Source organism: Chiloscyllium punctatum, chromosome 7 (assembly GCF_047496795.1).
Source record: "Chiloscyllium punctatum isolate Juve2018m chromosome 7, sChiPun1.3, whole genome shotgun sequence".
Lineage (NCBI taxonomy): Eukaryota > Metazoa > Chordata > Chondrichthyes > Orectolobiformes > Hemiscylliidae > Chiloscyllium > Chiloscyllium punctatum.
This window is the reverse complement of record NC_092745.1, coordinates 43,677,322-43,694,170: the sequence shown is the minus strand read 5'-3', so window position 1 is coordinate 43,694,170 and position 16,849 is coordinate 43,677,322. Positions and strand designations below refer to the sequence as shown.

Sequence of the window (16,849 nt, the reverse complement as noted above, 5' to 3'; positions counted from 1 at the left end):
TCCACCAGGACCATTTGGCTCCTGACCTCACTACTATTTTGGTCCAAACATGGATGAAAGTGCTGAGGTGAGAATGACTGCCCTAGACAACAGGAGCAACCTTTCTGCTCATTGGGGTCATACCTCATACACAATTAAGATGGCTATATTTTTTGTGGGTCAGTTATCTCAGCCCAAGGACATCTCTGCAGGATTTCCTCAGGGTAGTGTCCAAGGCGTAATCATCATCAGTTGCTTTATCTACGATTACTTTCCACCACCATGCATGAATCCTCAAATACTAAAAGTATTGTGGCTAGGACCTTCCACCCGCTTCCTAGTGCACCTCCACCAGCTAGACAGCATGTATAATGGAATACCTTCTGCTTGCCTGAATAGGTGTAGCTTCAGCAACACTCAAAGCTCCACACCATCCAAAACAAAGCGAACTGTTTGATTTGCACCTCACCTGCTATCTTCAACTTCTGCTCCCTTCAACATCTGCTCCCTTCATTATGGACACACAACAGCAGTGAGGTGTACCATCTTCAAGATGCGCTGCAGTAACTCACCAAGGCTCCTTTGGCACCATCCAAACCCCTGACATCTACCACCAATAGTAGCAGAAGAATAGGAATACCATCACCTGCAAGTTTCCCATTACCATTCTTGTCACTGGGTAAAACTCAGAATTCCTTTCCTAACAGCACGGTGGGCATTCCTGCACCCTAAAGACTGCAGTTCCGGAAGGCAGTCCAACACTATCTTGAGGGCAGTATGGGGTGTGTAATAAATACTGGCCGAGCCAGGTGCGCCCACACATTACGAACGAATTTTTAAAATCAGGTATTTTTTGATCATGCATTGAAGTTTACTGCTTGTTTACCATGCAGAACACATTTGTTGTGTGCAATATTTTTATAGAACAAAAAATTCCAATTTGTGAATTTCCAGTGATACTTTTGTTATTTGCATTTTGTGCTCTAGTTTATGTCCTATTCTGTAGCCTCATGCTTATTGCTTGCTATAAATTATTTGAGTTTTCACTTTGTCTTGTTTTGATCTGGTTTCTATATAAACTCTTTCTTTTTACAGTATTAGAGTGTCCACCTGGAATAGGTTAAACTACCTAAAGAATGGAGTTCTGAGTACTGCTATGCGGACTGCCATGTCACATGATCCCATAAACCCAGTTTTGACAGATGCACATTTGGACGCCATGGACCGAAGGCTGATGGCTATCATAGCAACTATCAAGCAGTGCATTGAGCAATTTGGGACAGACAGTGTGCTGGTGGAAGACAGAATGAAACTATCTCACTTGAAATAAGACATTTGAATTGGAAATCAAATAATACTGCTGTTCTGCATATGTCAAATATAGACAGTTGTAAACAATGCACAGTATGGAATACAAACTGAAGGAATTTTAAGAAAATGTTTCTATTCCCTTCAGGGATATAAATTATTTGGAAAAGTAGGCTTGTTCCTCGGAGAGTGATGAAATATTGGTTGGTCCAATTGAATTCTGCATTTGATGCAGGTGAGCATAAATGGAGGCAATAAAATTGCTTTCTGATTAAACGCTTTCACTTGATCTTTATTGTAACAGTAGGTATGTTTCTCATCTTTCACATTTTGTCAAAGAAGGTCAACTTGTTTTAAGCATCCCAAAGAAAGGTGGTAAATCTCTGCTTACTCTGGCAGCTGTTACCCTCAGCAAGCGGAAGGTTAAGTACATTTTTTTGATCTTAACATTGCCAAATAATAAAATCTAGGATATCCTGCAGCTAGATTTAGTTTACGTGCCTGCCTCAGTTACATAAATGATATTATATGGACAAATTACAAAACCCACTAATGTAGGTCCTGACTTACTGTATTCCCATTAGAAATTGGAAATGTAGAAAAAATTGCCTATACAGCACAGTAATGACATTACTGCAATGCAGATTAAATGGAAGAAGGCAAGAATCTGAAAAAAAAACTGTCCTCAATTTCTGTAAATTCAAAATGTTAAACTACAGAACGTAATATTTATTTTCTTACTTTGACTATTGAGAATTTAAAACTGTCTAATTGCAGGGCTGAAGGTAAAGGTACTTTTTTTTGTAATAATAGTGCTCAATAAAACTTATCCAATTATTACAGTGCACATGGTGAACTTCAAACCATAATTCATATTAAGTGTTGCAATGTTCATTTCACAGCCAATGTGAATCTTGATGCCAAACAGGCATTCATTCTAAACCATAGCTAGAACTTCAGTTCTCAGCCAAACCTTTGAGCATTGTGTGGTTGTGGGGAAGGGAGATATAGCTGGTTACTATACAACAATAAAGCATGGGACCAACTGAACGGTTAACGTTTCACAGTTGAGACTGTTCTGAAGAGCTTGGGTTTGAAAGTGTTGTAAACTTGTCTGTTTTTTGCTGTTTTGAATGTTTTGTTTTTAAAATGGAACTTGCTTAAAGGTAACAGAACAATTGAATAGGTGTTGGGATTGTTAGCTTTACACTGTGCCAAGTTTGATCTGTTGGTTTACTATTTGATACTGTGTGCACTAAACAAGCTTGTGGGAGACCCAAACCTAGCAGTGGAACTTCCAAATCTGATGGGCACTGGTACTTCTCTCCCCCCTTCCACTTCTGATCCACCAGATTTGGTTGGATGTTTACAATGATTCTTGCAAAGCAGGAAGGCTTGGACTGTTTAAATCACTGATTCAAACTTCAGCAATGGAAATCTTTTTTGAAAAATAATAGTGGTATGTAAATAATTATAAATTATTTGTTTGGAGTAGACTTGAGCTATTGCTTACTGTAACTATTATAAATGGAAGATTACTCCATATTTTAGTGGAGAAGATGGCTGGTGCTGTAGTTCACATTCTCTGGTAATCTACCATTATTTGGAAAATAATGTTCTGATCACCACCAATGCAAATAAATGATTTAAGCAATGTGTAGGATAACACCTTCTATTTTAATAATAAAAAAAATAAAGCACAGCTTCAAAAAATTTGCATTTTATCAGTGCAATAGAAAATGTTAAGTCTCTATTAAAGGCCAGTAGTCAATAATGTTTTTTGTCATTCACTTTCATGTTAGAGCATGTGCCCTGAATGTAAAATGGTTATTTTTAATGTCACATAAGCATGATCATTTCCCACAAAGAATGCATGCAGTTATTCTTTCAGATGTTTACCAGTTTAGTCTTGTAGCTCTCTTGCACGCTGTTTCTCCTCACCTTGACAACGTGGTTAATGGGAACTTGCCTTGTAGTTATTTGGTGTATAAACTGGAGCAGCAAGATACTGAAGGAATATGGGAAATGTGAGATTGTCAAATAACAAATCTGACCTTAACTCTTCGTTTGCAGCTTTCCCTAATGGGAGTAATTTTTGTTGTCCGCTGAAGCTGACTCTTTATTGCAGAGTTCTAACCACTAGCAATGAACCATTCCTTTTCATTCTAAAGGGCACATAATTGTTTGAATGTCGGATAAAGTATGTTTTATTTTCTGTTGATCTTGTATTCAGAAAAATACACATGCTGTCAAGTGAAAAAATATCAAGATTTTAAGCACTGAAAATGATGGACTTTTATTATCAGTAATGAACATTTGAGTTTATTTCCTGTTGTGACACAGTGCTATTGAGAGACACAAAGTGGAAGCTTTCCATCTCTCACACACTCATCAGGACTGATGTGCAAGCAACCAAACTTGGTGTTCTCTTTATATTTATATAGCTTGAGAAGAGGGCACTGATCGGTTGGACGATGGTTGGTATAGTGTTCCTTTCATAAGTTTGTTTTTAAAGTGTGTTAGTCCTGAGAAGTGCAAGACAGAAGCTTGATTATCTTGTTTTTGAAATCTAAGCTCAAACACACAAAATCTGCTGCAAAAATAGCAGACTATCCACTGAGGTTCCCGTGCATTTAAGTTGGAGATGCCTTGTCAAATTCGTGACCATCCAACATTTTCAAATTGAGTCGATTTCACTGGCTTCAATTTGTGCAATATAAAACCCAGTCTACCCCACGCACTGCACAGATTTACCATCGGATTTTTCTGCCTTTAATCCCAAGCATTCGAATGGAATTTGACAGTTCATGTTGGAAGTTACTTTTTTTGGTAACAACTGCCATCCTAACAATAGTTCTTCCATTCCAATTGCCAAAAGATACCAAAAACATTCAACTGATTTTAAGCAGGATTTTGGGATCAAGGAACATCATAACTGAAGTGACCAATTGCAATGCTCATTTCTTCACCCTTCACTCGCATGCAAAGCATGTCAGTAGAAATCAGACTTCCAGCACACTGTGTTAATGTAACACTATTACAGTTGTGTAGCTCTTTCTTGAAGATTCTCGCCTTCTTGATGCTGTGTCATTACAAAGCTAGAAAAATTCATCTCCTGTGAAGGGTTTAGACTGATCTGTATCCCTCAACTTGCTCTGAAAGCACTGCTCATATTTTGATAATATCACAAATTCTACTGTAACAGCTGAGACAATTCACAATTATTTTACAATATTTAAACTTAAAACAACTCTCAACATTCTGAAATTTCTCTTATCTATCAACGCCAATGGATTTGATGTCAATCAATTCCAGAACTCTTATCCTAGTCAAAACTTAAATTTGTTCTTATTTGGGCATTTCTTTTTGTGTACAAGGCTTTGTTGAAATATGTCCATGAATTTTGCAGATACACTGTTTACAGATAAATGGATTAACCACAACAAAAAGCATTACATTACCTCTTCCTGTCTTGAATAACATAGATAATGGCACCTGAAATTTGCCATAAATTCCTTACAAGATACATTTTGAATAAATCAGGAGCTCACAAAATGCAACCAAAACATTAGACCTTTAAAGCAGGTACAGGCCATTTTACCCTAGGTTTTGTCAATGTTTTTGCTCCATATAGGGTAAGATGAAATAAGGTGGGAGAGAGCTAATCATATTCTTTTATCCCTTATGTACACTTAACTTCTGAGACGCTTCGAGGCAAATGATTTCAACCACTCTTTGGTTTTGTGATTTTCACATTCTCCTCACTCTGCTTAAATGGGTCTCTCTTGCATTCCTTATCGGATTTATTAGTGACTTTTTTTTTCTAGTGATCCTTGTTTTGGATTCCCTCGAGTGAACAGGTCTCCTCTGAGCCTGTGATATAGCTCTACATAATTGTAATGAATTACATAAGGTCACCTCAGGACATTTACCTCGCATCACCGAATGACAACCACTTGTTCTTGGGCGAGATTAGAGTAGTGCTGGAAAAGTACAGCAGTTCAGGCAGCATCCGAGGCACGGGAAAATTGACATTTCAGGCAAAAGCCCTTTTCCAGGAATGAGCATTCCTGATGAAGGGCTTTTGCCCTAAACATTAATTTTCCTGCCCCTTGGATGCTGCCTGACCTGCTGTGTTTTTCCAGCACTAATCTTGACTCTAATCTCCAGCATCTGCAGTATCCACTTTTGTAAGGTAAAAACAATGACTGCAGATGCTGAAAACCAAATATTGGATTAGTGGTGCTGGAAGAGCACAGCAGTTCAGGCAGCATCCAACGAGCAGCTGCTCGTTGGATGCTGCCTGAACTGCTGTGCTCTTCCAGCACCACTAATCCAGTATCCACTTTTGCCTAACGTCTTGTTTCTAGTCAGTTCAATTTTTCCTAATTATGGAACCCACTGGTGCTGTTGTTGTAAATCTGTTTTGCAATTTGTGTACCAATCAATCCATGTCATAAGCTCTGTTTGCAAAAGTGACCCTAAACTTCCAGTTGCCTGACACTTCAACACACCACCATGTTTCCACGCCAACAATTCTGCCACAGGCCTGCAATGTTCCAGTGAGCATCTGTACAAGCTCAAAGAACAACATCTCATCTTCCACTTGGAGACCCTGTAGCCACTAAGACTCAACAGTGAGGTCAATACCTTTAGAGTCTGATTCCATTCTTCCATGTTTATTACCCACCCCATACCCAGTCCTATTATGACATGGGTTGCTTCAAGCACAGTCACACATTCCCACGTGCTCCTAGGCCCATTGTCACATTATATGGCTTGCATTCAGCACACTGGCCCATTTTCTCGCTCTTAGTTCTTGTTACCACTTATTCAGATTTACTTCTTTCCTGGCCAGCTATCTCCATATTTACTTACTCTTTGCATCTCTCTTTAGGCTCCATTTTCCACCTACACCACTTTTTCCCAGCTACTAACAGTTTTGAAGAAGACTCGAGGTGTTAAGAATGCTTTCTTCCCACAGATGTTACCAGGCATTATTACAATAAGCACATCCTTAAAAACCTACCCGTGAATGCCTTTTGCACTCACAGCACTTAAACAGATTAAAACCCACTTAATTAACAAGTAAATTATTTTAAAAGTCTATTTTGCAAACATTTGAGAGGAGCCATTTTACAATTTCCAATCTTGCTGTAAAATCAGAAAGTATCTGTTTAAGATTCTACAAAAGTTCACCTCTGCTTTTTCCATTTTCTTCCTTTAGAAATTACCTTTTTAGTAGTGACTCGATTAGTGATTCTGCAGGTTTATGTAAAACTTCATTTAGCCTAAAGATAACAAAATAGAGTAATAACCCAATTGACTTAATGAGATCTAAATCAGAGTCATTGAAACAAAGAGCAAACAAAAATAGCAAAGAAATTGGCCCTTTAAACCAACAGACACCAAACTACATTAACCCCATTTACTTGCACTTTGGTCTGTAGTCGCCTGTGACCTGGAATTTTAAAGTTCATCCAGATGTTGCTTAAATGTTGAGAGTATTCGTCTTCACTACACTCCTAGGCAGTACAATCCATGTTTATATCACCCTCTGGCTGAAAATCTTTTTCCTCAAATTTTCTCTAAACCACTTACTCATTACCTTAAATTTGTGTCCACTGGTCTCAGACATGTCTGCCATAGAGAAAAAAATTCTCTGACCTGCCCTGTCTATGTGTTTCATAATTTTGGAGACCTCAATTAGATACACCACCTCCAACCGCTCAGCCTCATCTGCTCCAAGGAAAATAAACCCAACTATTTCAGTCTCTCCTCATAACTGAGACTTTTCATCCTGATGAATCTCCTCTGCACCCTCTACATTACTGGAAGGACATGACTGCAGTGGAGTGACCAGAACTCCAGACAGTAGAAGTTGTAACAAGACTTCCTTGTTCCTATATTCTACCCCCCAACTAATGAAAGCAAAAATCCTGTATACTGCCTTCACCACCCTGTCTAACCTGTACTGACATATTCATGGATCTTTGGACTTGTAAGGTCCCTTTGTTCCTCAGTACCCCCTATGGACCGACCATTCATTGTGTATATCCTTCCCTTATTAGATTTCCTAAAATGCAGTAACTCGCACTTACTGGGATTAAATTCCATCTGCTATTGTTCTGCCCAATTTACATCTGATCAATATCAAACTGTAGTCTGAGTCCATCCTCCTCATTATCAACACCACCACTAATTTTCACATCATCTGATTATACCTTCTACATTCAAATCCAAGTTGTTATGTAACTAACAAACAGTAAGGGTTTCAACACCGGTCCCTTTGGTACACTACTAGTCACAGGCTTCCAAATACAAAAACACCCCTCCGCCATCACCCTTTGTCTCCTATAATCTAATTTTGGATCCAGTTTGCCAACTTGCCTTGAATTCCATCGCTCTTACCTTTTGGACCAGCCTTCCTTGTCAAAGGCCTTACTGTCACCTTTTCACAAAAACTCAATTAAATTTGTCAGGTAGGATCTCCTTTACATGAAGTGTTTGACAAATATACTCTATGATTTTGACCTTGCTGCCTCTGGCCAAGGATTTCATGCAGGTTGCCTTACTGTAGTGGATGCTCAAGATTTAAGAATGCAGTACGCTGCATAAGACAGATATAATTGGTCATGATTGTCTGCATTTTGAATGAACACATGCACCTTCACAAACTGATACAATTCTTGATGGCATGAGGGTTCTTCAACAAACAAATAAAAGACTCTGGAGATAGTTTCAGACTTCATACCTCTTCAGACTAAGAGTTCAATTTTCCTGAATAAATTGTCCATTTGTAAGCCAACCTCCCAACCTTTTCCCTGGCTATTCTCTTGCTTTTTATATACGAAAAAAAAAGTCTTTGGATTCTCCTTAATCCTGCTTGCTAATGACTTTTCATGACCCCTTTTACTCCTCCTAATATCTTGCTTAAATTCTTTCCTAATTTCTTTATATACTCAAAGGGCTTCATCAGGTCGCATCCTCCGAGACCTTATGTATGCTTTCTTTTTGACCAAGATCATACTATCCCTGGTCATCCAAGGTTCATGTAATTTGCCATACCTAAACTTCATTCTCACAGGAACATGCTGCTCCTGAACTCTTACCAACTGCTGTTTGAAGTACCCGATGTAGATTTACCCTCAAACAGCTGCCTTGAATCAAATTTCTCCAGTTCCTGCCTAATACTGTAGTTCACCTTGCCCCAATTTCAACACCTTCACCTGAGGATTGCTGTTATCCCTATCTTGAAACTCTCAGTATTGTGGTCACTACTCCCAAAATGCTCTCTTACTGAAACTTCGCTCAACCTGGCTGGGCTCATTTTCCAAAACCAGGTCCAGTATAACCCCTTCCCTGGTTGGACTGTTTACATATTGTGTTAAGGTCCACTCAACAACAAAGGAAGGGATCAATGTGTGGAGCCAGAAATGGTAGGTAAGGTCCTAAATGAATACATTGTATCAGTATGCACCAGAGAGAAGGAATTGGTGGAGATGATCTCAGGGAATGTCATGTTTCTAAGCCAATTTGAGTTAAAAAGGAAGAGGTATTGTGTGTCTTAAAACGGTATTAAGGTAGATAAGTCCCTGGAAGGGTACTGTTTGGGACGTCTGGAGAGGAAAAAATGGAGGGCTTGGAGGCCCTTGTCATGGCGGATGGAGGTGTAGAGGGATTGGATATCCATAGTGAAGATGAGGCGTTGGGGGCCGGGGAAATGGAAGTCTTGGAGGAGGTGGAGGGCGTGGGTGGTGTCTATCCCACCCCACCCCTCCAACCGTAACAAGGACAGAACGCCCCTGGTGCTCACCTTCCACCTTTCGCATAAACCAAATCATCCGCCGACATTTCCGCCACCTCCAAACAGACCCCACCACCAGGGATATATTTCCCTCCCCACCCCTTTCCACCTTCCGCAAAGACCGTTCCCTCTGTGACTACCTGGTCAGGTCCACGACCCCCTACAACCCACCCTCCCATCCTGGCACTTTCCCCTGCCACCGCAGGAACTGTAAAACCTGCTCCCACACCTCCTCCCTCACCTCTATCCAAGGCCCCAAAGAAGCCTTCCACATCCAAAGATTTACTTGCACAACCACTAATATCATTTATTGTAGCCATTGCTCCCGATGTGGTCTCCTCTACATTGGGGAGACTGGGCGCCTCCCAGCAGAGCACTTTAGGGAACATCTCCAGGACACCCACACCAATCAACCACACCGCCCCGTGGCCCAACATTTCAACTCCCCCTCCCAGGACATGGAGGTCCTGGGCCTCCTTCACCGCCACTCCCTCACCACCAGACGCCTGGAGGAAGAACGCCTCATCTTCCGCCTCGGAACACTTCAACCCCAGGGCATCAATGTGGACTTCAACAGTTTCCTCATTTCTCCTTCCCTCACCTCACCCTCGTTCTAAACTTCCAGCTCAGCACTGTCCCCATGACTTGTCCTACCTGCCTATCTCCTTTTCCACCTATCCATTCCACCCTCTCCTCCCTGACCTATCACCTTCATCCCCTCCCCCACTCACCAGTGTACTCTATGCTACTTTCTCCCCACCCCCACCCTCCTCTAGTTTATCTCTCCACGCTTCAGGCTCACTGCCTTTATTTCTGATGAAGGGCTTTTGCCCGAAACGTCGATTTCGAAGCTCCTTGGATGCTGCCTGAACTGCTGTGCTCTTCCAGCACCGTTTACCACGATGTTGCTAGTATGGGGGATTTTAGCTATAAAAAAGATTGGATAGACTGGGTTTGTTATCACGGAGGTTGAGGGACAACCTAGTTTATAGGATTGTGAATGGCATGGATGGAGTGGAACGTATGAGGCCTTTTCCTAGGGTGGAGGGGTTGATTACTAGGGGACACCGGTTCAAGGTGCGAGGGGGGCTCAGTTTAAAAGAGATGTGAGAGGCAATTTTTTTCACTCAAAGGGTGGGGGAGTACCTGGAACGTGTTGCCAGATGTGGTTGTGAAGCAGAAACAATTACAGCATTTAAGAAGCACCAGGATGAATACATGAATAGGAGGGGAGTAGAGGTTTGCGGATCTTGGAGCAAGACAGTTCAAATATGGAAGGGCAAAATGCCTCAACGCATGCTTGGGAGGGCTGAAAGGCCTGTTCCTGTGCTGTATTGTTCTTTGTTCTTGTAGGCATTCTCAGGTCAGAGGAGTGAAGGAGGTGAATGACACGCACAACCTGATTTCTCAGTATAAAACTCATATGGTTTGTCCTAAAACCCTGCTTGGAGAGAGTTAGACCTTCATAGTGAACTTCACTATACTGTATGTGAATGAAAAGCATGTGAGCAGGATTTGCAGCAGGACATATTTGCCTGCATTATAGTAGTCTCCAAATAGGACATGAAGTGTTATTTTGGAGAGCCAGCATAAATAGATTTCTAATTTAGTGGCTTTCAATTTTTTTTAGATTTTATGCTAAGTATTCTTTCAGATTTCCTAAGCATGTTTTAAACTTGCAATTTAATTTCCAAATATTAATGTATTTTTATGACATTTTTAAGTCCTGTGGAACTGCTGTTGTCTCCCCTCTGCTTTGAAGTGGAAGAAAGTCTGAAAGCCTACCTCTGACGCCAGAGTGCTTGCTGGTACCAGTACCTCCTTGATTGCTCATACAGTTGGGCTAGTTATCAATGACTCTTGGCAACGCTTCAGACATCTGCACCTCCCTAAAAAATAGATGAGTTATGTTGTGAGGACCAACTTATGATATCTTGAATGAAATGCAAATGCATTGCCAATCAAGCTTTGATTTCTGTTACAATCCACATTCAGCTGAACAAAAAAAAAGTGAATACCATTTAGTTGCATCAAAAAATAAGTTAAAATAAAAAAGTGTAATACAATTTTCAATTGTTAAATCATCTCTAATGTAGATTTCAAATTAAGTTTAGATCTTGTTTTGTTCCATGACTTCCTGCTCATAATCCATGGTTATAAAATTTACTAAAGGAATGAACCAGACTGACCACCTTGTATCAACTTTGGCACTGTACAATGGCAAACCTAACCCTGTCTACCTTACACAGTCATCCTTAGTAACATCTAGAACAAAAACGAGTAGAACTATCTCAAAGACTGTCAGGATTGGCTAGTCATACTCATGAAATTAAACAATGTCCCAGACAGTGACATTATCATCCGCAGCTATTTTCCATTCCAGTGGCAAGACCGATCCAACAAAGATGGCACAACATTATCCACTCAGGAGGAAATTACCCTGTAACTTTCAATATGATAACAGACTGTAGGAAATTAAATTAGATTAGATTAGATTAGATTACTTACAGTGTGGAAACAGGCCCTTCGACCCAACAAGTCCACACTGCCCCGCCGAAGCGCAACCCACCCATACCCCAACATCTACCCCTTACCTAACACTACGGGCAATTTAGCATGGCCAATTCACCTGACCTGCACATCTTTGGACTGTGGGAGGAAACCGGAGCACCCGGAGGAAACCCACGCAGACACGGGGAGAATGTGCAAACTCCACACAGAGAATCGCCTGAGGTGGGAATTGAACCCAGGTCTCTGGCGCTGTGAGGCAGCAGTGCTAACCACTGTGCCACCGTGCCACCCACAAATCTTGCATTATCAGATCAAACATCAGAAAGGAAACCTCTTACTGATTATCTCAGGTGATTAATCAGTATTTGTCCAAGCTGAACACCAACCGGAAGAAGGACAGAGGGTGGTAAGGAAATTAATGTACTGTGGATGGGAAATTTCAATGACCATCATCAAGTGTGTTCAACATCACCAGTGATTGAGCTTTCCAAATCCTGAAGAACATAGCTGCTGAACTGCATCTTTGGCAGGTGGTGAGGAAAGAACTAGAGGGAAAAACTGACTTGACATTCTCTCCAATGCAGGAGGACATACCTAAAAGTTAAGTGTCAACATGGTGAAGCAACAGAATAATGACTTGAGTATCAATCAATAAAAGCAAATGATAGAAAGAGCTAAGTGATCCCACAATCAGTGGATCAGGTCTATGATCTTCCATGGTCCCCAGCATTACAGACATCATTACTCAGCCAACTTGATTCACTTTATTTGATTTCAAGAAAGGGCTGAAGGCATAGATTACTAATTTGTGCTCCACAACCAACCACAACTGTATCCAAACTGCTCCAGCATAGCTACAACACTGACATCAACTGGGCAACTGTCCTAAAAAAGGCAGGATAAATGCAACCTGGCCAATTGCTACCCTATCACTCTGCAAAAGAAAGTGATGGATGAGATTGCCAGCAAGGGGAGGGGGAGAGACGTTAAACAACATTTGCCCATCAACAACCTCCATTTGAATTCTACAGGGTAATATAGCTTCTGATCTCATTTCAACCTTGGTCCAGTAGTGAAAGTGCTGGATTTCAAAGAATCAAGCCATCATTTTACAGGTATGGTATCAAGGAGCCCTAGCCAAACTGAACTCAGTCAGAATTGGTGGGAGGGAGTGAATCTCATTGTGATGAAGATGAAGATCAGTCATCTCAGTCCCAGGAATATCATTGAAGTTGTTCAACAGTGTAGTGTCCTAAGCCAAACAATCATCAGTTGCATTATCAGTAAATCAGCATTTCCACTATTGCAAGGTGAGAAGGGGCATGTTTGCTGATGATTGCATAATGTTCAGGACTACATGTGATTCTGGAGATACTGAAGCAGTGTTCAGATTTAGAACATCCAGATTTAGGCTATTGCAACATTTGAGTCAAATAAATGCCAGGCATTCACCATCTCCATGAAGACGGAATCTTAACCATCACCCTTAAAAAAAATTACTGTTGCTGAATTCCCTATCAACATCTGGGGAGAAAACTGCACTGGACCTGCCATATAAATAATATGACTACAAGAGCAGTTCAGAGGCTTGCAATTCTACAGCAAGTAATTTTTAATGTGTGTCCTCCATTTATGGGCACAAAACAGGGAAGCGATGAAATACTCTTGACTTGCAGAGTCAATATCAGAACTGTCCACGTGACTGACACAATACAACATGCACAGCAGCAACCTTCCTTCAAGAACACCCTCCAAATCAGAGAAGAACAAGAGCAGTAGATACAATGGAGCACTATCACCTGAAGGTTTCCCTCTATACCACACATTGTCTTGATTTTGAAATATGCTGTTTCTGTAGAGAATGTAAAAGCCACTGACAGTATAGAGTTTTTTTTTTAAAAAATCATTCGGGGGATGAGGGCATCGCTGGCTAGGTCAGCACTTATTTCCCATCCTTACTTGGCTATCAGGCAATTAAGAGTCAACCACATTGCTGTGAGTCTGGAGTCATCGGTCAGCCAGATCAGGTAAAGGTTTCCTAAACTAAAGGACATTAGATGAGATTTTCTGACAAATGACAATGGCTTTATGGTCATAATTCCAAATTCTTTTCTGAGTTGAATTCAAATTCCACCATCTGTCGTAACAGATATGAATCTGGGTTCCCAGAATATTATCTCGATCACTGGATTAACAGTCCAGTGATTATACCACATCATTGCCTCCTCATAGAAATCTAAACACAAATTGAAGATCTTACGTTTACTTTAAGGACTGGATTATTCACCAATCAGCTTCTTTCTGTGAACTTGTGCCGTACTGCTATTTGTCTCACTGACAACTGGCCTTAATCTGCAACATTACTCCTTGCAGTGATCCTTAAAGCACTTCTGTCACTCTATGCATGAACTCCCACTGTGAACCAAATTTCCAACAGTATACTCAGTCAGCCTTCATTTCACTGCTGAAGTCTCCTGCACACTGATCATGTTCCTTACTGTCTGTGAAAGTCTATTTTGTTAGTGAGTTTTGATAAGATTTATAGCTCAGGTTGAGGTTTTGGATGTAGGTTTGCTCACTGAGCTGAAAGGTTCATTTTCAGATGTTTCATTACCTTACTAGGTAACATCAGTTAGACCCCATCTATCACCCCCTGAGAAAAGGAACAGGAAGTGATCTCACCACATGAAATGACATCACCAACCCAAAAAAACTCAAACATATAAATAGAAAGCAGGAATTTTCAGCATTGCTTTGCATGGGGTCCACTGAAGACGTTACCTAGTAAGGTAATGAAATGTCTGGAAATGAACCTTTCAGCTCAGTGAGCAAGTCTATTTTGTTAGTTAGCTACAAAGTTAACACAAAAGTGCTACATATTAACTCATAAATGGACTGGAATATTTATCTAAATGAGGAAGTCCTCGAGTGTTTTTGGGACAACTTCTCAGACCAGCATGTATTGGCAGCAGAGTTAGTATTGGAGGATAAAGGAACAGCAGAAGTGAACTGAAAAGATATTTTGTGTCAATCTTCACTGAAGAGGATACAAGTTGCATACTGTCTGTAACTGTAAAATAAGTTGAAGTGGAGGATGGAACTTCAGAAATTGTTGGAAATGCAAGTTGACAAATTCCTAGGATGTGACGGGTTTCATCTGGGGTCTTAAAAGCAGCTAGTGAGATAGTTGATACACTGACTTTAATTTTCCAAAATTCATTAGATTTGGAGAAGGGTCCTTTAGATTGGACAATAGCTAACCTAAGAGAAAACAGGAAACTACAGGCCAACTGACTTAATATCTGACAAAGGAGACATCTTAGAAATTATTATAAAAGATATTACACAAGAACACTTGGATAAGTTAAAGTAGGCAGAGTCAACATGGTTTTGTTAAAAGGAAATCACATTTAACTAATTTGTTGGAGTTCTTTGAAGTAACTTGTGCTATAAATCAAGGAGATACAGTGGATATATGTGCTGAGATTTCCAGAGGCATTTGATAAGGGACCATAGCAAAGGTTATTGTGGAAAATAAAAGTTCATGGTGTAGGGGGTAACATATTGGCATGGGTAGAAGATTGGATAGCTAACAGAGTAGGAATAAATTGGTCTTTATTCAGGCTTGGCAGAATTTCATAATGTGGCAAAGTGAAATATAAAAGAAGCGTTATCATAATAGTGAGAGATTGCAGATCTCGTGAGATGCAGAGATTTGGGTGTCCTAGTTCATGAATCGCAGAAGGTATGCAAGTACAGAGGTAGATAGGTTCTTGAGTATCAAAAGGATAAACGATTATAGGAAATATACAGGAATGTAGAGTTGGTTAAAATCAGATCAGCCATGATGTTATCAAACAGTGGGGCAGGCTTGAAGGTTGAACAGCCAACTCTTATTCATATGTTAGGCAATAAAAACAGGGTGGGTTTTGAAGAAGGCATACTGGATTCAAAACATTAACTCTATTTCTTTTTCCACAGATGTTGTCAGAGCAGTTGAGTTTCTTCAGCAACTTCCATGTTTGCCCTAAGGTAATAATCTCATGTGAATTACTTCCTGAGATACAGGTGAACTTCCATAAGGTAAATGAAATCAGGGAGATATTTTTCTTACTCGTCATGGGATATGGGCATTACTAGCTATGCCAGCATTCATCACTCATCCCTAACTGACCAGAAAACGTTGGGCGTCAACCATATTGCTGTGGGTTTTGAGTCACATGTAGGCCAGACCAGGTAACGATGGCAGATTTCCTTCCCTAAAGCACAGCTGTGAACCAGATGGGTGTTTACAACAATCGGCAGTGGTTACACAATCTCACTATCATGATGGTGAGTTTCATGCCATTAACCTAGGATCTAGATTACCACTGTGCCATCACCTCCCCAGGGCTTTGAGCATGGCTCAGAGATTGGTGTGGAAGGAGTGGCTTTCACTTTGTGGGGCACAGGCACCAGTACTGGTGGAGAAGCATGCTGTTGTGGTGAGATGGGCTTCATTTGAATTATGCTGGGACCAGCATAGAGGAGCAGGGGAGTCGACATTTCGGGTTGGAACCTTTCATCATTACCTCCTTAAATGTCTGCTACTGCTTGCTTAGTGTCATTCCTGCAAGTAAGATTTTCAGAGTTCTTTTCTCTGGATGTTCTATTACTTGATCTTTGTTATTTGAACAGGTACAGTTCAGGAGAGATCCCTGAAGGTCTAATCTACCAGATTCCCCTTAATACAGTCTTAAAATCATTGGACTATATCTTTAAGCAATACAACCATAACTTTCATATAAGTGTAAGGCACTACTCCTGCGATGGTAGAATATACTACTTCCAATACCATGGGCTTTTAACTTATGACTTAACCTTTTATGAGGTACTTTGTCCAAAGCCTTCTGAAAGTCCAAATACAATACATTCACAGGTTTCCTTCTATCCACTCTGGTTGAGACTTCCCCAAAAAGCCATAATGAATTTGTCAAACACAATTTCCCTTTCATGCAGCCACGTGGAGTCTGCTTGATTACATTATGATTTTCCAAATGTTCTACTGTTACTTCCTTAATAATTGATACCAATATTTTTCCAAAAATGAAGGTTAGGCTAATTGACCTACAGTAATCTGCTGTTTGCCACCCTCCCTTTTCGAAGAGAGCTGTCACATATAGCAGTTTTCCAATCGTCTGGTACTTCTCAGAAATCCAACGATTTGTGGAAAATTACAACTAATGCATCCACTATCTCTGCAGT

The 16,849-nt window shown here is 40.5% G+C and overlaps 1 protein-coding gene across 4 annotated transcripts in view; it reads left to right on the top strand.

Moving 5' to 3' along the window:
• The window catches only part of fam20b (FAM20B glycosaminoglycan xylosylkinase), a 162,279-nt gene extending 160,155 nt beyond the window's left edge, over positions 1 to 2,124 (top strand). For all 4 annotated transcript variants that reach the window (XM_072573452.1, XM_072573451.1, XM_072573450.1 and 1 more), the window contains one exon: positions 1,075 to 2,124. In XM_072573452.1, the coding sequence (XP_072429553.1) occupies positions 1,075 to 1,309 (235 nt within the window). In that variant the 3' untranslated portion in view covers positions 1,310 to 2,124. The remainder of the gene's footprint in view (positions 1 to 1,074) is intronic.
• Positions 2,125 to 16,849: the final 14,725 nt, after the last annotated feature.